Genomic DNA, 23806 nt, shown 5'->3' on the forward strand with positions numbered 1-23806 from the left:
CTGGTGGGGTCCAGGTTGCAATGGTTAATTAAGGAGTTATCCCGGTGGGAAGAGAGGGAACAGAACTCCAACAAATAAGATCGATAATCAGAAAGGAGAAATCACAGCAATGCAATTAACCACGTGATCGGGACCGAAACGTCCCACGTGACTCGATCCCGGCGTTTAAAGCTGGGAATCGCAACTTTTAGCCCTGTGAAGGCTTTGAATGGGATATTGGTGTCCAGGATCGATTGGACTCGTGTTTGGGAATGACCAATAAGCTTCCAGGGAAGCGATTTCGATGGTAATTCGTGGCACGAGGTCGGAAATGCACCCGTACCCCCTAGGCGATTGTGAGGAACAGAAGAGCGCAAGTTCGAGCGGGGGAAGGGAGGGTTTGTGGGAAACGGGGAGGAGGGAGGGAGGGAGGAGGATGAGGAGGAGAGGGATCGAAGAGAATGGAAAAGGGAACGAGAGAGGACAAGTGAAGCGAGAATGAGAGCGAGGAAGATTCGGGAAGAATGATCTGCTGGGAGAGCCGAGCGTGAGGAGGCGGGAAGAGCGTGGGAAAAGTAGATAAAGGAAGATAAGGAGGAACGAGGTGTTAAAGGAAGACTTTGAAAGGAGTGACGAGATAGGAAGAGCGCTCGGGAGACTTTGAGGCTGAGATCTTTTTTTATTTTTTATTGGATATTAGTAAAGTCCTCTTGAGGAGCGACTTGGGGTCCGATTCCCGCCTGTGGGGTCCGCGCTGGGGTCGCGGAGTGCGACACAAAAGCGCGCACGGCGCGGACGCACCGGGACGGCCCGGGGGGAGGTGGGGGGCTCCTCGGCCTCACCTCGGACCCCCTGTTTCCCCCTCCCTGCGGGTTCAGGCCGCGGAGCCGGAGCGCGGAGCGGGGTCCCGGTGCCGACCTGCGTTCGCCATGAACAAGCTGTACATCGGCAACGTGGCCGAGGGGACCACGGTGGCCGAGCTGGAGAGCTTGTTCGGGGAGCGACGCGTCACCGTGCTGGGACCTTTCAGCCTCAAGGCGGGGTACGCGTTCGTGGACTGCCCGGACGAGACCTGCGCCATCAAAGCCATCGAGTCGATCGGCGGTAAGCGCCGCGGCCGTTCCCTCCTCGCCCGCCGGGACGACCGTACGTAGATCGTGGCAAGGAGGAGGGGAAGGGGGGCGTGAAGGGAGGGGTCCTGGTCCACGTGCGCGCTCCCGCGCAATGGCGGGGATGCCGCGCGACAAGGAATTCCTCGCACACACCTCGGCTCCATAAATCGATCCTCGTCCGAGACACCGAATGCGTACGTGGAACACAGCGCCGTACGGAAATCGTGCCTCCCTTTGTTTATCGCCTTAGAAAGTTCCAGAAACGCCATCTCTGCCCCGAACGATTCCGAACGAAAGAGCCGAACGATTAACGATCCATCGATTTATTCGAATAACGTTCGCAGATTTGCGTGTCCAGTGCGGAAATCCACGTGGGCGTTTAGCGCAACATCCACACCCGTACCTGCTCGTAAAAGTACTTGGTAACTACGTCTGTACGTGGAATCCCAGGACTCGCACATTCGTACGGTGAGTGTCGCTCATCGACATCGCACGGCCGAAGAGCGCGAACTCACCTTCGTTCCGTGCTGTGTGTGTCCCCGCAGGTAAAGTTGAACTTCACGGAAAGACGATCGAAGTGGAACATTCGGTTCCCCGGAGGCAAAGGTAACGCGACGGTTCGAATCTCGCGGGTTGTTGTGCAAACTGTAACGTGTTGTATCGTTGTTGTCCGAAGGTCCTTCGAAGGGGTCTATGAACCAGGTATCCACAACATTCCAAACCCAGCCAAACACTATCAATACGAGGTATATCAATAAAATGCGACCAATACCTTGATCTCGACCCGTGGCTTCGTTAGGAATTTAAAAATAAGTTGAAACTCGTTACTCGTAGCCATTGTGTGAGTTTCTCGTTCGGAGAATTTGTTGAACGGCCCACGAACTGTATCCACAGAAGCATCTGTGTTCAACTGTAAATGTTCTGTAACTTTGTGTCTGTAAGTTGTTTGTTTGGCCTTTGAACTCTGTCGAATGTGATGTAAACGAGAGAAAATGCGAGTAAAGTTGATCCATTGACATTGTTTTTTGGAGGAAACGAACACTGTAGACCATGCTCGTCTCATCCAGTGGTCATCGATAACTAATACCCTGGATTAACAAATAATACTCTGGATTAACAAATTATAACCTGCATTAACGAATTATACGGCAAATTAATAAATTATTTCCCAGATTGATAAATAATACCCCAAATAAAAAAACGAATGCTCCAGGTTAATATATTGTTCCCCAATTTAAACAAATTGACCCCTATGTTATTACATTGTCATCTAGATTAACAAATTATAACTCAGATTAATCAATAGTGCCCGACATAAAAAACTAATACTCCAGGTCAATAAAATATACCCTAACTTAACAAATTAGACCCTATGTTAATAAATTGTAACCCAGATTAGCAAATTATTACCCACGTTGATGAATTATGTCCCAGATTAATAAATTTTGCCCCACATGAATAAAGAACACCCTACATTAAAAACCAATATTCCAGGTTGATAAATTGTAACTCAGATTAACAAATTATAACTCAGATTAATCAATAGTGCCCGACATAAAAAACTAATACTCCAGGTCAATAAAATATACCCTAACTTAACAAATTAGACCCTATGTTAATAAATTGTAACCCAGATTAGCAAATTATTACCCACGTTGATGAATTATGTCCCAGATTAATAAATTTTGCCCCACATGAATAAAGAACACCCCACATTAAAAACCAATACTCCAGGTTGATAAATTGTAACTCAGATTAACAAATTATTACCCACATTAACGAATTATGCCCCAGATTAACAAATTTTGTCCCACATAAATAAATAATACCCCAAATTAAAAACCAATACTCCAGGTTAATATATTATACCCCAAATTAACGAATTAAACCCAATGTTGATAAATTGTAACTCAGATTAACAAATTATTACCCACATTGACAAATTATTACCTTCATTTCTGAATTATGTCCCAGATTAATAAATTTTGCCCCACATTAATAAATAATACCCCAAATTAAAAACCAATACTCCAGGTTAATATATTATACCCTAGATTAACAAATTAAACCCCATGTTGATAAATTGTAACTCAGATTAACAAATTATTACCTTCATTTCTGAATTATGTCCCAGATTAATAAATTTTGCCCCACATTAATAAAGAACACCCCAAATTAAAAACCAATACTCCAGGTTAATATATTATACCCCAAATTAACGAATTAAACCCAATGTTGATAAATTGTAACTCAGATTAACAAATTATTACCCACATTGACGAATTATTACCTTCATTTCTGAATTATGTCCCAGATTAATAAATTTTGCCCCACATTAATAAATAATACCCCAAATTAAAAACCAATACTCCAGGTTAATATATTATACCCCAAATTAACAAATTAAACCCCATGTTGATAAATTGTAACTCAGATTAACAAATTATTACCCACATTGACGAATTATGCCCCAGATTAACAAATTATTACCCACATTGACGAATTATTACCCTCATTTCTGAATTATGTCCCAGGTTAATAAATTTTGTCCCACATAAATAAATAATACCCCAAATTAAAAACCAATACTCCAGGTTAATATATTATATCCTAAATTAACAAATTAAACCCCATGTTAATAAATTGTAACTCAGATTACCAAATTATTACCCACATTAACGAATTATGCCCCAGATTAACAAATTATTACCCACATTGACGAATTATTACCCTCATTTCTGAATTATGTCCCAGGTTAATAAATTTTGTCCCACATAAATAAATAATACCCCAAATTAAAAACCAATACTCCAGGTTAATATATTATACCCCAAATTAACAAATTAATTGTAACTCAGGATTATTACCCACATTAACGAATTATGCCCCAGATTAACAAATTATTACCCTCATTTCTGAATGATGTCCCAGATTAATAAATTTTGCCCCACATCAATAAAGAATACCCCAAATTAAAAAAATAATACTCCAGGTTAATAAATTAAACCCAAAATTAACAAATTAAACCCTATGTTAATAAATTGTAACCCAGATTAGCAAATTATTACCCACATTGACGAATTATTACCCTCATTTCTGAATTATGTCCCAGATTAATAAATTATGCCCCACATTAATAAATAATACCCATAATTAAAAACCAACACTCCAGGTTAATATATTGCACCCTAAATTAACAAATTAAACCCCATGTTGATCAATTGTAACTCAGATTAACAAATTATTTCCCACATGAACGAATTTTGCCCCAGATTAACAAATTATTACCCTCATTTCTGAATTATGTCCCAGATTAATAAATTTTGCACCACATAAATAAATAATACCCAAAATTAAAAACCAATACTCCAGGTTAATATATTATACCCTAAATTAACAAATTAAACCCATTGTTAATAAATTGTAACTCAGATTAACAAATTATTACCCACATTTATGAATTATGGCCAGATTAATAAACAATACCTCAAATTAAAAACTAATACACCAAGTTAATATATTATACCCTAAATTAACAAATTAAATCCCATGTTAATAAATTGTAACTCAGATTAACAAATTATTACCCACATTTATGAATTATGGCCAGATTAATAAACAATACCTCAAATTAAAAACTAATACACCAAGTTAATATATTATACCCTAAATTAACAAATTAAATCCCATGTTAATAAATTGTAACTCAGATTAACAAATTATTACCCACATTTATGAATTATGGCCAGATTAATAAACAATACCTCAAATTAAAAACTAATACACCAAGTTAATATATTATACCCTAAATTAACAAATTAAATCCCATGTTAATAAATTGTAACTCAGATTAACAAATTATTACCCACATTTATGAATTATGGCCAGATTAATAAACAATACCTCAAATTAAAAACTAATACACCAAGTTAATATATTATACCCTAAATTAACAAATTAAATCCCATGTTAATAAATTGTAACTCAGATTAACAAATCATTACCCACATGAACGAATTTTGCCCCAGATTAACAAATTATTACCCTCATTTCTGAATTATGTCCCAGATTAATAAATTATGCCCTACATTATTAAATAATACCCCAAATTAAAAACCAATACTCCAGGTTAATCTATTGTACCCTAAATTAACAAATTAAACCCTATGTTAATAAATTGTAACTCAGATTAACACATTATGCCCCACATTAATAAATAATACCCCAAATTAAAAATTACTACTCCAGGTTAATATAATGTACCCTAAATTAACAAATTAAATCCTATGTTAACAAATTAAACCCATTGTTAATAGATTGTAACTCAGATTAACAAATTATTACCCACATTAACGAATTATGCCCCAGATTAATAACATAAATAAATAATACCTCAAATTAAAACCAAATACTCTAGGTTAATATATTATACCCGAAATTAACAAATTAAACCCATTGTTAATAAATTGTAACTCAGATTAACACATTATGCCCCACATTAATAAATAATACCCCAAATTAAAAACTACGACTCCAGGTTAATATAATGCACCCTAAATTGACAAATTAAACCCATTGTTAATAAATTGTAACTCAGATTAACACATTATGCCCCACATTAATAAATAATACCCCAAATTAAAAACTATGACTCCAGGTTAATATAATGCACCCTAAATTGACAAATTAAATCCTATGTTAACAAATTAAACCCATTGTTAATAAATTGTAACTCAGATTAACAAATTATTACCCACATCAACAAATTATGCCCCAGATTAACAAATTATTACCCTCATTTCTGAATTATGTCCCAGATTAATAAATTTTACCCCACTTTAATAAAGAATACCCCAAATTAAAAAAATAATACTCCAGGTTAATAAATTATACCCAAAATTAACAAATTAAACCATATGTTAATAAATTGTAACCCAGATTAGCAAATTATTACCCACATTGACGAATTAATTATTACCCTCATTTCTGAATTATGCCCCAGATTAATAGATTTTACCCCACATTAATAAAGAATACCCCAAATTCAAAAAAATAATACTCCAGGTTAATAAATTATACCCAAAATTAACAAATTAAACCATATGTTAATAAATTGTAACCCAGATTAGCAAATTATTACTCACATTGATGAATTATTACCCTCATTTCTGAATTATGCCCCAGATTAATAAATTATGCCCCACAATAATAAATAATACCCCAAATTAAAAACCAATACTCCAGGTTAATAAATTATACCCTAAGTTAACAAATTAAACCCTATGTTGATAAATTGTAACTCAGATTAACAAATTATTACCCTCATTTCTGAATGATGTCCCAGATTAATAAATTTTGCACCACATAAATAAATAATACCACAAATTACAAAATAATACTCCAGGTTAATAAATTATCCCTGAAATTAGCAAATTGAACCCTATGTTAATAAATTGGAACTCAGATTAACAAATTATTACCCACATTAACCGATTATGCCCCAGATTAACAAATTATTACCCTCATTTCTGAATTATGCCCCAGATTAATAAATTATGCCCCACATAAATAAATAATACCCCAAATTAAAAAATAATACTCCAGGTTAATAATTATCCCTGAAATTAGCAAATTAAACCCGATGTTAATAAATTGGAACTCAGATTAACAAATTATAACCCTCATTTATGAATTATGGCCAGATTAATAAACAATACCTCAAATTAAAACCAAATACTCTAGGTTAATATATTATACCCTAAATTAACAAATTAAATCCCATGTTAATAAATTGTAACTCAGATTAACAAATTATTACCCACATTTACGAATTATGCCTCATATTAATAAATTATGCCCTACATTATTAAATAATACCCCAAATTAAAAACCAATACTCCAGATTAATCTATTGTACCCTAAATTAACAAATTAAACCCTATGTTAATAAATTGTAACTCAGATTAACACATTATGCCCCACATTAATAAATAATACCCCAAATAAAAAATTACTACTCCAGGTTAATATAATGTACCCTAAATTAACAAATTAAATCCTATGTTAACAAATTAAACCCATTGTTAATAAATTGTAACTCGGATTAACAAATTATTACCCACATTAACGAATTATGCCCCAGATTAACAAATTATTACCCTCATTTCTGAATTATGCCCCAGATTAATAAATTATGCCCTACATAAATAAATAATACCTCAAATTAAAACCAAATACTCTAGGTTAATATATTATACCCGAAATTAACAAATTAAACCCATTGTTAATAAATTGTAACTCAGATTAACAAATTATTACCCACATTTACCAATTATGTCCCAGATTAATAAATTATGCCCTACATTATTAAATAATACCTGGTGTTGGGCTAGCGGCTAGGGTGCCGGCTTAGGATCCTAGGATCCTGGGTTCGAATCCCGGTCAATCGCTGAATTAACACCAGGGGGGTTGACTCAGCCTGTCATCCTTCCGAGGTCGGCTAATTGAGTACCAGTTCACTGGTAATTCCCTGTTTGTCGTTAAAGGCGGCAAAAAGGGTTGGCGTCAGGAAGGGCATCCGGCCGTAAAACATTGCTTCAAAAAGGGGACCAAAAAACAACAACAACCACGGTTCCCGAAAAAGGCCAACCTCCGCTTTGCGGGGAAAAATGGCCTCTAAAGGTGGTTATATATTATTAAATAATACCCCAAATTAAAAACCAATACTCCAGGTTAATATAATGTACCCTAAATTAACAAATTAAACCCTATGTTGATAAATTGTAACTCAGATTAACAAATTATTACCCTAATTTCTGAATGATGTCCCAGATTAATACATTTTGCACCACATAAATAAATAATACCCCAAATTAAAAAATAATACTCCAGGTTAATAAATTATTCCTGAAATTAGCAAATTAAACCCTATGTTCATAAATTGGAACTCAGATTAACAAATTATTACCCACATTAACCGATTATGCCCCAGATGAACAAATTATTACCCTCATTTCTGAATTATGCCCCAGATTAATCAATTATGCCCCACATAAATAAATAATACCCCAAATTAAAACCAAATACTCCAGGTTCATATATTATACCCTAAATTAACAAATTAAATCCTATGTTAATAAATTGTAACTCAGATTAACAAATCATTACCCACATTAATGAATTATGTCTCAGATTAACAAATTATTACCCACATTTATGAATTATGCCTCAGATTAAAAAATTATGCCCCACATTATTAAATAATACCTCAAATTAAAAACCAATACTCCAGGTTAATATATTGTACCCGACATTAACAAATTAAACCCTATCTTAATAAATTGTAACAGATTAACACATTATGCCCCACATTAATAAATAATACCCCAAATTAAAAACTACTACTCCAGGTTAATATAATGTACCCTAAATTAACAAATTAAACCGTATGTTAATAAATTGTAACTCAGATTAACAAATTATTACCCACATTAACGAATTATGCCCCAGATTAACAAATTATTACCCTCATTTCTGAATGATATCCCCGATTAATAAATTTTGCCCCACATTAATAAAGAATACCCCAAATTGAAAACCAATACTCCAAGTTAATACATTTTACCCTAAATTAACAAATTAAACCCTATGTTCATAAATTGTAACTCAGATTAACAAATTATTACCCACATTAACAAATTATGCCCCAGATTAATAAATTATACTGCAGATTGAAAAACGAATACTCAAGGTTAATAAATTGTACCCTAAATTAACAAATGAAATGCCATGTTAAAAATTGTAACCCAGATGAACAACTATTAGTCCAGGTTAATAAGCTGCACCCTAAATTGACAAATGAGGCTTTATGTTAAAAATTGTAACCTAGATTAACAAATTGTAACCCATGTTAACAAATTATACCCAAGATTAATCAATAACACCCCAGAATAATCAATAATACACCATAATAACAACTAATACTCCAGGTTAATAAAATATACCCCAAATTAACAAATGAAACACCATGTTAATAACAAATAATTTAATTAATTTTAGCCTAAATTAAGAAATTAAATGCCATGTTAACAAATTATAAACTACGAGCAACGGTACCCGCCCTATGGGCGAGGCTTCAATTGGGAGGCCCAAATGAAAAGGCAAAATATCAGGCTTTTTTTATTTTAAACGATTCATATAAACATCCGTTGAATCATATCACACGCAAATCATCAAAATCTAAACAGTACAAGGCACCCATTTTGAAAAAAGATTGAATTCTGCAAAACGGAAGCGGCCGCTACACGTCTTTCTCAGTCGCACGTTTATGTGTGAAGAGTGCGCGCCGAATCTGTAACATGGAAGCGGCCGCTACACCTGTTTCTCAGTCGCTTTGCACACGCTGCCGTGTTACTTCGGAGCCACGTTTCTATAGGAAGAGTTCGTCAGGAGTCGATGTACTCTCTCCTGGTACGTATAATTTCAACAAAAGCCACATCATTGTTTATATCGGTAAATATTATTCTATCGTGTTTGGAAAAATTGGAAAACTTGGAAAGCTTGGAAAAACAATAAAGCCTATTTTACTCCCAGGGGTCCCAGGAATACCCACCCAAAATATCATTGCGATCGGTTCAGCCGTTTTTGCGGTACCTTCAAACGGACGGACGGACATTTGGTGAATTAAAGTAAGATATTAAGAAATTACTGCCCAGATTTATCAATAATACCCTCGATTAAAAACTAACACTCCAGATCAATAAAATATACCCCAAATTAACAAGTTCAACCCAATGTTATTAAATTGTAACCTAGATCAACAAATTATAACCCAGATTAACAAATTAAATGCCATGTTATAAAATTTTAATCTAGATTAACAAATGATTGTTAATTAAGAATACCCGAGATTTATCAAGAATACCCGAGATTTATCCAGAATACCCGAGATTTATCAGGAATACCCGAGATTTATCAAGAATACCCGAGATTTATCAAGAATACCCGACATTTATCAAGAATACCCGAGATTTATCAAGAATACCCGAGATTTATCAAGAATACCCCAGATTTATCAAGAATACCCCAGATTTATCAAGAATACCCCAGATTTATCAAGAATACCCCAGATTTATCAAGAATACCCCAGATTTATCAAGAATACCCCAGATTTATCAAGAATACCCCAGATTTATCAAGAATACCCCAGATTTATCAAGAATACCCCAGATTTATCAAGAATACCCCAGATTTATCAAGAATACCCCAGATTTATCAAGAATACCCCAGATTTATCAAGAATACCCCAGATTTATCAAGAATACCCCATATTTATCACTAATACCCCAGATTTATCAAGAATACCCCAGATTTATCAAAAATACCCCAGATTTATCAAGAATACCCCAGATTTATCAATAACACCCCAGATTTATCAATAACACCCCAGATTTATCAATAACACCCCAGGTTTATCAATAACACCCCATGTTTATCAACAACACACCAGATTTATCAATAACACACCAGATTTATCAACAACACCCCATATTTATCAATAACACCCCATATCTATCAATAACACCCCATATCTATCAATAACACCCCATATTTATCAATGACACCCCATATTTACCAATAACACCCCATATTTAGCAATAACACCCCATATTTAGCAAGAACACCCCATATTTAGCAAGAACACCCCATATTTAGCAATAACACCCCATATTTATCAACAACACCCCAGATTTATCAATAACACCCCAGATTTATCAATAACACCCCAGATTTATCAACAAACATCCCAGATTTATCAAGAATGCCCCAGATTTATCAACAACACCTCCAGATTTATCAACAACACCCCAGATTTATCAACAACGCCCCAGATTTATCAACAACGCCCCAGATTTATCAACAATGCCCCAGATTTATCAACAACGCCCCAGGTTTATCAACAGCGCCCCAGGTTTATCAACAGCGCCCCAGGTTTATCAACAGCGCCACAGGTTTATCAACAGCGCCCAGGTTTATCAACACCGATCCAGGTTTATCAAGAATACCCGAGATTTATCCAGAATACCTGAGATTTATCAAGAATACCCGAGATTTATCAAGAATACCCGAGATTTATCAAGAATACCCCAGATTTATCAAGAATACCCCGGATTTATCAAGAATACCACCGATCCAGGTTTATCAACAACGCCCCGGGTTTATCAACAACGCCCCAGGTTTATCAACAACGCCCCAGGTTTATCAACAACGCCCCAGGTTTATCAACAACGCCCCAGGTTTATCAACAACGCCCCAAGTTTATCAACAACTCCCCAGGTTTATCAACAAGGCCCCAGGTTTATCAACAACGCCCCAGGTTTATCAACAACGCCCCAGGTTTATCAACAACGCCCCAGGTTTATCAACAACGCCCCAGGTTTATCAACAACGCCCCAGGTTTATCAACAACGCCCCAGGTTTATCAACAACGCCCCAGGTTTATCAACAACGCCCCAGATTTATCAACAACGCCCCAGATTTATGAACAACGCCCCAGATTTATCAACAACGCTCCAGGTTTATCAACAACGCCCCAGGTTTATCAACAACGCCCCAGGTTTATCAACAACGCCCCAGGTTTATCAACAACGCCCCAGGTTTATCAACAACGCCCCAGGTTTATCAACAACGCCCCAGGTTTATCAACAACGCCCCAGGTTTATCAACAACGCCCCAGGTTTATCAACAACGCCCCAGATTTATCAACAACGCCCCAGATTTATCAACACGCCCCAGATTTATCAACACGCCCCAGATTTATCAACAACGCCCCAGCTTGATCAACAACACCCCAGGTTTATCAACAACGCCCCAGGTTTATCAACAACGCCCCAGGTTTATCAACAACGCCCCAGGTTTATCAACAACGCCCCAGGTTTATCAACAACGCCCCAGGTTTATCAACAACGCCCCAGGTTTAGCAACAACGCCCCAGGTTTATCAACAACGCCCCAGGTTTATCAACAACGCCCCAGGTTTATCAACAACGCCCCAGGTTTATCAACAACGCCCCAGGTTTATCAACAACGCCCCAGGTTTATCAACAACGCCCCAGGTTTATCAACAACGCCCCAGGTTTATCAACAACGCCCCAGGTTTATCAACAACGCCCCAGATTTATCAACAACGCCCCAGATTTATCAACAACGCCCCAGATTTATCAACAACGCCCCAGATTTATCAACAACGCCCCAGATTTATCAACAACGCCCCAGATTTATCAACAACGCCCCAGATTTATCAACAACGCCCCAGATTTATCAACAACGCCCCAGATTTATCAACAACGCCCCAGATTTATCAACAACGCCCCAGATTTATCAACAACGCCCCAGATTTATCAACAACGCCCCAGATTTATCAACAACGCCCCAGATTTATCAGCAACGCCCCAGATTTATCAGCAACGCCTCAGATTTATCAGCAACGCCCCAGATTTATCAACAACGCCCCAGATTTATCAACAACGCCCCAGATTTATCAACAACGCCCCAGATTTATCAACAACGCCCCAGATTTATCAACAACGCCCCAGATTTATCAACAACGCCCCAGATTTATCAACAACGCCCCAGATTTATCAACAACGCCCCAGATTTATCAACAACGCCCCAGATTTATCAACAACGCCCCAGATTTATCAACAACGCCCCAGATTTATCAACAACGCCCCAGATTTATCAACAACGCCCCAGATTTATCAACAACGCCCCAGATTTATCAACAACGCCCCAGATTTATCAACAACGCCCCAGATTTATCAACAACGCCCCAGATTTATCAACAACGCCCCAGATTTATCAACAACGCCCCAGATTTATCAACAACGCCCCAGATTTATCAACAACGCCCCAGATTTATCAACAACGCCCCAGATTTATCAACAACGCCCCAGATTTATCAACAACGCCCCAGATTTATCAACAACGCCCCAGGTTTATCAACAGCGCCCCAGGTTTATCAACAGCGCCCCAGGTTTATCAACAGCGCCACAGGTTTATCAACAGCGCCCAGGTTTATCAACACCGATCCAGGTTGATCAAGAATACCCGAGATTTATCCAGAATACCTGAGATTTATCAAGAATACCCGAGATTTATCAAGAATACCCGAGATTTATCAAGAATACCCCAGATTTATCAAGAATACCCCGGATTTATCAAGAATACCACCGATCCAGGTTTATCAACAACGCCCCGGGTTTATCAACAACGCCCCAGGTTTATCAACAACGCCCCAGGTTTATCAACAACGCCCCAGGTTTATCAACAACGCCCCAGGTTTATCAACAACGCCCCAAGTTTATCAACAACTCCCCAGGTTTATCAACAAGGCCCCAGGTTTATCAACAACGCCCCAGGTTTATCAACAACGCCCCAGGTTTATCAACAACGCCCCAGGTTTATCAACAACGCCCCAGGTTTATCAACAACGCCCCAGGTTTATCAACAACGCCCCAGGTTTATCAACAACGCCCCAGGTTTATCAACAACGCCCCAGATTTATGAACAACGCCCCAGATTTATGAACAACGCCCCAGATTTATCAACAACGCCCCAGATTTATCAACAACGCCCCAGATTTATCAACAACGCCCCAGATTTATCAACAACGCCCCAGATTTATCAACAACGCCCCAGATTTATCAACAACGCCCCAGATTTATCAACAACGCCCCAGATTTATCAACAACGCCCCAGATTTATCAACAACGCCCCAGATTTATCAACAACGCCCCAGATTTATCAACAACGCCCCAGATTTATCAACAACGCCCCAGATTTATCAACAACGCCCCACATTTATCAACAACGCCCCAGATTTATCAACAACGCCCCAGATTTATCAGCAACGCCCCAGATTTATCAGCAACGCCTCAGATTTATCAGCAACGCCCCAGATTTATCAACAACGCCCCAGATTTATCAACAACGCCCCAGATTTATCAACAACGCCCCAGATTTATCAACAACGCCCCAGATTTATCAACAACGCCCCAGATTTATCAACAACGCCCCAGATTTATCAACAACGCCCCAGATTTATCAACAACGCCCCAGATTTATCAACAACGCCCCAGATTTATCAACGACGCCCCAGATTTATCAACAACGCCCCAGATTTATCAACAACGCCCCAGATTTATCAACAACGCCCCAGATTTATCAACAACGCCCCAGATTTATCAACAACGCCCCAGATTTATCAACAACGCCCCAGATTTATCAACAACGCCCCAGATTTATCAACAACGCCCCAGATTTATCAACAACGCCCCAGATTTATCAACAACGCCCCAGATTTATCAACAACGCCCCAGATTTATCAACAACGCCCCAGATTTATCAACAACGCCCCAGATTTATCAACAACGCCCCAGATTTATCAACAACGCCCCAGATTTATCAACAACGCCCCAGATTTATCAACAACGCCCCAGATTTATCAACAACGCCCCAGATTTATCAAGAACGCCCCAGATTTATCAAGAACACCCCAGATTTATCAAGAACACCCCAGATTTATCAAGAACCCCCAAGATTTATCAAGAACACCCCATATTTATCAAGAACACCCCATGTTTATCAATAATACACCGTATTTATCAACAACACACCGTATTTATCAACAACACACCGTATTTATCAACAACACACCGTATTTATCAACAACACCCCGTATTTATCAACAACACCCCATATTTATTAACAACACCCCATATTTATCAGCAACACCCCATATTTATCAGCAACTCCCCATATTTATCAATGACACCTCATATTTATTAATGACACCCCATATTTATCAAGAACACCCCATATTTATCAATAAACCCCAGATTTATCAAGAATACCCCAGATTTATCAAGAATACCCCAGATTTATCAAGAATACCCCAGATTTATCAAGAATACCCCAGATTTATCAATAACACCCCAGGTTTATCCATAACACCCCAGGTTTATCAATAACACACCAGATTTATCAACAACACCCCGTATTTATCAACAACACCCCATATTTATCAACAACACCCCATATTTATCAACAACACCCCATATTTATCAGCAACACCCCAAATTTATCAATAACACCTCATATTTATTAATGACACCCCATATTTATCAATGACACCCCAGATTTATCAATAATACCCCAGATTTATCAATAACACCCCAGATTTATCAATAACACCCCTGGTTTATCAATAACGCCCCAGATTTATCAACAACGCCCCAGATTTATCAACAACGCCCCAGATTTATCAACAACGCCCCAGATTTATCAACAACGCCCCAGATTTATCAACAACGCCCCAGGTTTATCAACAACGCCCCAGGTTTATCAAAAACGCCCCAGGTTTATCAACAACGCCCCAGGTTTATCAACAACGCCCCAGGTTTATCAACAACGCCCCAGGTTTATCAACAACGCCCCAGGTTTATCAACAACGCCCCAGGTTTATCAACAACGCCCCAGGTTTATCAACAACGCCCCAGGTTTATCAACAACGCCCCAGGTTTATCAACAACGCCCCAGGTTTACCAGCAACGCCCCAGGTTTATCAGCAACGCCCCAGGTTTATCAACAACGCCCCAGGTTTATCAACAACGCCCCAGGTTTATCAACAACGCCCCAGGTTTATCAACAACGCCCCAGGTTTATCAACAACGCCCCAGGTTTATCAACAGCACCCAGGTTTATCAACACCGATCCAGGTTTATCAAGAATACCCGAGATTTATCCAGAATACCCGAGATTTATCAAGAATACCCGAGATTTATCAAGAATACCCCAGATTTATCAAGAATACCCCAGATTTATCAAGAATACCCCGGATTTATCAAGAATACCACCGTTCCAGGTTTGTCAACAACGCCCCAGGTTTATCAACAACGCCCCAGGTTTATCAACAACGCCCCAGATTTATCAACAACGCTCCAGATTTATCAACAATGCTCCAGCTTTATCAACAACGCCCCAGGTTTATCAACAACGCCCCAGATTTATCAACAACGCTCCAGATTTATCAACAACGCTCCAGCTTTATCAACAACGCCCCAGGTTTATCAACAACACCCCAGGTTTATCAACAACGCCCCAGGTTTATCAACAACGCCCCAGGTTTATCAACAACGCCCCAGGTTTATCAGCAACGCCCCAGGTTTATCAACAACGCCCCAGGTTTATCAACAACGCCCCAGGTTTATCAACAACGCCCCAGGTTTATCAACAACGCCCCAGGTTTATCAACAACGCCCCAGGTTTATCAACAACGCCCCAGGTTTATCAACAACGCCCCAGATTTATCAACAACGCCCCAGATTTATCAACAACGCCCCAGATTTATCAACAACGCCCCAGATTTATCAACAACGCCCCAGATTTATCAACAACGCCCCAGATTTATCAACAACGCCCCAGATTTATCAACAACGCCCCAGATTTATCAACAACGCCCCAGATTTATCAACAACGCCCCAGATTTATCAACAACGCCCCAGATTTATCAACAACGCCCCAGATTTATCAAAAACGCCCCAGATTTATCAAAAACGCCCCAGATTTATCAACAACGCCCCAGATTTATCAACAACGCCCCAGATTTATCAACAACGCCCCAGATTTATCAACAACGCCCCAGATTTATCAACAACGCCCCAGATTTATCAACAACGCCCCAGATTTATCAACAACGCCCCAGATTTATCAACAACGCCCCAGATTTATCAACAACGCCCCAGATTTATCAACAACGCCCCAGATTTATCAACAACGCCCCAGATTTATCAACAACGCCCCAGATTTATCAACAACGCCCCAGATTTATCAACAACGCCCCAGATTTATCAACAACGCCCCAGATTTATCAACAACGCCCCAGATTTATCAACAACGCCCCAGGTTTATCAACAACGCCCCAGGTTTATCAACAACGCCCCAGGTTTACCAGCAACGCCCCAGGTTTACCAGCAACGCCCCAGGTTTACCAACAACGCCCCAGGTTTATCAACAACGCCCCAGGTTTATCAACAACGCCCCAGGTTTATCAACAACGCCCCAGGTTTATCAACAACGCCCCAGGTTTATCAACAACGCCCCAGGTTTATCAACAACGCCCCAGGTTTATCAACAACGCCCCAGGTTTATCAACAACGCCCCAGGTTTATCAACAACGCCCCAGGTTTATCAACAGCGCCCCAGGTTTATCAACAGCGCCACAGGTTTATCAACAGCGCCCAGGTTTATCAGCACCGATCCAGGTTTATCAAGAATACCCGAGATTTATCCAGAATACCCGAGATTTATCAAGAATACCCGAGATTTATCAAGAATACCCGAGATTTATCAAGAATACCCCAGATTTATCAAGAATACCCCAGATTTATCAAGAATACCCCAAATTTATCAAGAATACCCCAGATTTATCAAGAATACCCCAAATTTATCAAGAATACCCCAGATTTATCAAGAATACCCCAGATTTATCAAGGATACCCCAGATTTATCAACAACGCCCCAGGTTTATCAACAACGCTCCAGGTTTATCAACAACGCCCTAGGTTTATCAACAACGCCCCAGGTTTATCAACAACGCTCCAGGTTTATCAACGCCCCAGGTTTATCAACAACGCCCCAGGTTTATCAACAACGCCCCAGGTTTATCAACAACGCCCCAGGTTTATCAACAACGCCCCAGATTTATCAACAACGCCCTAGATTTATCAACAACGCCCCAGATTTATCAACAACGCCCCAGATTTTTCAACAACGCCCCAGATTTAACAACAACGCCCCCAGATTTATCAACAATGCCCCAGATTTATCAACAACGCCCCAGATTTATCAACAACGCCCCAGATTTATCAACAACGCCCCAGATTTATCAACAACGCCCCAGATTTATCAACAACGCCCCAGATTTATCAACAACGCCCCAGATTTATCAACAACGCCCCAGATTTATCAACAACGCCCCAGATTTATCAACAACACCCCAGATTTATCAACAACGCCCCAGATTTATCAACAACGCCCCAGATTTATCAACAACGCCCCAGATTTATCACCAACGCCTCAGATTTATCACCAACGCCCCAGATTTATCAACAACGCCCCAGATTTATCAACAACGCCCCAGATTTATCAACAACGCCCCAGATTTATCAACAACGCCCCAGATTTATCAACAACGCCTCTGATTTATCAACAACGCCCCAGATTTATCAACAACGCCCCAGATTTATCAACAACGCCCCAGATTTATCAACAACGCCCCAGATTTATCAACAACGCCCCAGATTTATCAACAACGCCCCAGATTTATCAACAACGCCCCAGATTTATCAACAACGCCCCAGATTTATCAACAACGCCCCAGATTTATCAACAACGCCCCAGATTTATCAACAACGCCCCAGATTTATCAACAACGCCCCAGATTTATCAACAACGCCCCAGATTTATCAACAACGCCCCAGATTTATCAACAACACCCCAGATTTATCAACATCGCCCCAGATTTATCAACAACGCCCCAGATTTATCAACAACGCCCCAGATTTATCAACAACGCCCCAGATTTATCAACAACGCCCCAGATTTATCAACAACGCCCCAGATTTATCAACAACGCCCCAGATTTATCAACAACGCCCCAGATTTATCAACAACGCCCCAGATTTATCAACAACGCCCCAGATTTATCAACAACGCCCCAGATTTATCAACAACGCCCCAGATTTATCAACAACGCCCCAGATTTATCAACAACGCCCCAGATTTATCAAGAACGCCCCAGATTTATCAAGAACGCCCCAGATTTATCAAGAACGCCCCAGATTTATCAAGAACGCCCCAGATTTATCAAGAACACCCCAGATTTATCAAGAACACCCCAGATTTATCAAGAACACCCCAGATTTATCAAGAACACCCCATATTTATCAAGAACACCCCATGTTTATCAATAATACCCCGGGTTTATCAATAACACACCGTGTTTATCAACAACACACCGTATTTATCAACAACACCCCGTATTTATCAACAACACCCCGTATTTATCAACAACACCCCATATTTATCAACAACACCCCATATTTATCAACAACACCCCATATTTATCAGCAACACCCCATATTTATCAGCAACTCCCCATATTTATCAATGACACCTCATATTTATTAATGACACCCCATATTTATCAATGACACCCCAGATTTATCAAGAACATCCCAGATTTATCAATAACGCCCCAGATTTATCAATAACGCCCCAGATTTATCAATAACGCCCCAGATTTATCAATAACGCCCCAGATTTATCAAGAACGCCCCAGATTTATCAAAAACGCCCCAGATTTATCAAGAACACCCCAGATTTATCAAGAACACCCCAGATTTATCAAGAACACCCCAGATTTATCAAGAACACCCCAGATTTATCAAGAACACCCCATATTTATCAAGAATACCCCATATTTATCAATAATACCCCAGATTTATCAAGAATACCCCAGATTTATCAAGAATACCCCAGATTTATCAATAACACCCCAGGTTTATCCATAACACCCCAGGTTTATCAATAACACCAGATTTATCAACAACACACCGTATTTATCAACAACACCCCGTATTTATCAACAACACCCCATATTTATCAACAACACCCCATATTTATCAACAACACCCCATATTTATCAGCAACACCCCATATTTATCAGCAACACCCCATATTTATCAATAACACCTCATATTTATTAATGACACCCCATATTTATCAATGACACCCCAGATTTATCAAGAACACCCCAGATTTATCAAGAACACCCCAGATTTATCAATAATACCCCAGATTTATCAATAATACCCCAGATTTATCAAGAATACCCCGGATTTATCAAGAATACCACCGATCCAGGTTTGTCAACAATGCCCCAGGTTTATCAACAACGCCCCAGGTTTATCAACAACGCCCCAGGTTTATCAACAACGCCCCAGGTTTATCAACAACGCCCCAGGTATATCAACAACGCCCCAGGTTTATCAACAACGCCCCAGATTTATCAACAACGCCCCAGATTTATCAACAACGCCCCAGATTTATCAACAACGCCCCAGATTTATCAACAACGCCCCAGGTTTATCAACAACACCCCAGGTTTATCAACAACGCCCCAGGTTTATCAACAACGCCCCAGGTTTATCAACAACGCCCCAGGTTTATCAACAACGCCCCAGGTTTATCAACAACGCCCCAGGTTTATCAACAACGCCCCAGGTTTATCAACAACGCCCCAGGTTTACCAGCAACGCCCCAGGTTTATCAGCAACGCCCCAGATTTATCAACAACGCCCCAGGTTTATCAACAACGCCCCAGGTTTATCAACAACGCCCCAGGTTTATCAACAACGCCCCAGGTTTATCAACAACGCCCCAGGTTTACCAGCAACGCCCCAGGTTTACCAGCAACGCCCCAGGTTTATCAGCAACGCCCCAGATTTATCAACAACGCCCCAGGTTTATCAACAACGCCCCAGGTTTATCAACAACGCCCCAGGTTAATCAACAACGCCCCAGGTTTATCAACAACGCCCCAGGTTTATCAACAACGCCCCAGGTTTATCAACAGCGCCACAGGTTTATCAACAGCGCCCAGGTTTATCAACACTGATCCAGGTTTATCAAGAATACCCGAGATTTATCCAGAATACCCGAGATTTATCAAGAATACCCGAGATTTATCAAGAATACCCCAGATTTATCAAGAATACCCCAGATTTATCAAGAATACCCCGGATTTATCAAGAATACCACCGGATCCAGGTTTGTCAACAATGCCCCAGGTTTATCAACAACGCCCCAGGTTTATCAACAACGCCCCAGGTTTATCAACAACGCCCCAGGTTTATCAACAACGCCCCAGGTTTATCAACAACACCCCAGGTTTATCAACAACGCCCCAGATTTATCAACAACGCTCCAGATTTATCAACAACGCTCCAGCTTTATCAACAACGCCCCAGGTTTATCAACAACGCCCCAGGTTTATCAACAACGCCCCAGGTTTATCAACAACGCCCCAGGTTTATTAACAACGCCCCAGGTTTATCAACAACGCCCCAGGTTTATCAACAACGCCCCAGGTTTATCAACAATGCCCCAGGTTTATCAACAACGCCCCAGGTTTATCAACAACGCCCCAGGTTTATCAACAACGCCCCAGGTTTATCAACAACGCCCCAGATTTATCAACAACGCCCCAGATTTATCAACAACGCCCCAGATTTATCAACAACGCCCCAGATTTATCAACAACGCCCCAGATTTATCAACAACGCCCCAGATTTATCAACAACACCCCAGATTTATCAACAACGCCCCAGATTTATCAACAACGCCCCAGATTTATCAACAACGCCCCAGATTTATCAACAACGCCCCAGATTTATCAACAACGCCCCAGATTTATCAACAACGCCCCAAGTTTATCAACAACGCCCCAGGTTTATCAACAACGCCCCAGGTTTATCAACAACGCCCCAGATTTATCAACAACGCTCCAGATTTATCAACAACGCCCCAGGTTTATCAACAACGCCCCAGGTTTATCAACAACGCCCCAGGTTTATCATCAACGCCCCAGGTTTATCAACAACGCCCCAGGTTTATCAACAACGCCCCAGATTTATCAACAACGCCCCAGATTTATCAACAACGCCCCAGATTTATCAACAACGCCCCAGATTTATCAACAACGCCCCAGATTTATCAACAACGCCCCAGATTTATCAACAACGCCCCAGATTTATCAACAACGCCCCAGATTTATCAACAACGCCCCAGATTTATCAAAAACGCCCCAGATTTATCAAAAACGCCCCAGATTTATCAAAAACGCCCCAGATTTATCAACAACGCCCCAGATTTATCAACAACGCCCCAGATTTATCAACAACGCCCCAGATTTATCAACAACGCCCCAGATTTATCAACAACGCCCCAGATTTATCAACAACGCCCCAGATTTATCAACAACGCCCCAGATTTATCAACAACGCCCCAGATTTATCAACAACGCCCCAGATTTATCAACAACGCCCCAGATTTATCAACAACGCCCCAGATTTATCAACAACGCCCCAGATTTATCAACAACACCCCAGATTTATCAACAACGCCCCAGATTTATCAACAACGCTCCAGGTTTATCAACAACGCCCCAGGTTTACCAGCAACGCCCCAGGTTTACCAACAACGCCCCAGGTTTACCAGCAACGCCCCAGGTATACCAGCAACGCCCCAGATTTATCAACAACGCCCAGGTTTATCAACAACGCCCCAGGTTTATCAACAACGCCCCAGGTTTATCAACAACGCCCCAGGTTTATCAACAGCGCCACAGGTTTATCAACAGCGCCCAGGTTTATCAGCACCGATCCAGGTTTATCAAGAATACCCGAGATTTATCCAGAATACCCGAGATTTATCAAGAATACCCGAGATTTATCAAGAATACCCGAGATTTATCAAGAATACCCCAGATTTATCAAGATTACCCCAGATTTATCAAGAATACCCCAGATTTATCAAGAATACCCCAAATTTATCAAGAATACCCCAGATTTATCAAGAATACCCCAGATTTATCAAGAATACCCCAGATTTATCAAGAATACCACCGATCCAGGTTTGTCAACAACGCCCCAGGTTTATCAACAACGCCCCAGGTTTATCAACAACGCCCCAGGTTTATCAACAACGCCCCAGGTTTATCAACAACGCCCCAGGTTTATCAACAACGCCCCAGATTTATCAACAACGCTCCAGATTTATCAACAACGCTCCAGGTTTATCAACAACGCCCCAGGTTTATCAACAACGCCCCAGGTTTATCAACAACGCCCCAGGTTTATCAACAACGCCCCAGGTTTATCAACAACGCCCCAGGTTTATCAACAACGCCCCAGATTTATCAACAACGCCCTAGATTTATCAACAACGCCCCAGATTTATCAACAACGCCCCAGATTTATCAACAACGCCCCAGATTTATCAACAACGCCCCAGATTTATCAACAACGCCCCAGATTTATCAACAACGCCCCAGATTTATCAACAACGCCCCAGATTTATCAACAACGCCCCAGATTTATCAACAACGCCCCAGATTTATCAACAACACACCGTATTTATCAACAACACCCCGTATTTATCAACAACACCCCATATTTATCAACAACACCCCATATTTATCAACAACGCCCCATATTTATCAGCAACACCCCATATTTATCAGCAACACCCCATATTTATCAATAACACCTCATATTTATCAATAACACCCCATATTTATCAATGACACCCCAGATTTATCAAGAACACCCCAGATTTATCAATAATACCCCAGATTTATCAATAATACCCCAGATTTATCAATAATACCCCAGATTTATCAATAACACCCCAGATTTATCAATAACTCCCCAGGTTTATCAAGAACGCCCCAGATTTATCAAGAACGCCCCAGATTTATCAAGAACACCCCAGATTTATCAAGAACACCCCAGATTTATCAAGAACACCCCAGATTTATCAAGAACACCCCAGATTTATCAAGAACACCCCATATTTATCAAGAATACCCCATAT

At 40.0% G+C, this 23806-nt stretch overlaps 1 protein-coding gene across 1 annotated transcript in view; it reads left to right on the plus strand.

Moving 5' to 3' along the window:
* The first annotated feature begins 417 nt into the window (after window positions 1-417).
* The window catches only part of LOC137437392 (insulin-like growth factor 2 mRNA-binding protein 3-A), a 180640-nt gene continuing 157251 nt past the window's right edge, over window positions 418-23806 (plus strand). Inside the window, exons 1-2 of the mRNA XM_068131709.2 lie at window positions 418-1083; window positions 1637-1697. Coding sequence (XP_067987810.1) covers window positions 909-1083; window positions 1637-1697 — 236 coding nt within the window. The 5' untranslated portion in view covers window positions 418-908. The remainder of the gene's footprint in view (window positions 1084-1636; window positions 1698-23806) is intronic.

This window comes from Myxine glutinosa, chromosome 12, assembly GCF_964187855.1.
Source record: "Myxine glutinosa chromosome 12, kmMyxGlut1.1, whole genome shotgun sequence".
Taxonomy (NCBI): Eukaryota; Metazoa; Chordata; class Myxini; order Myxiniformes; family Myxinidae; genus Myxine; species Myxine glutinosa.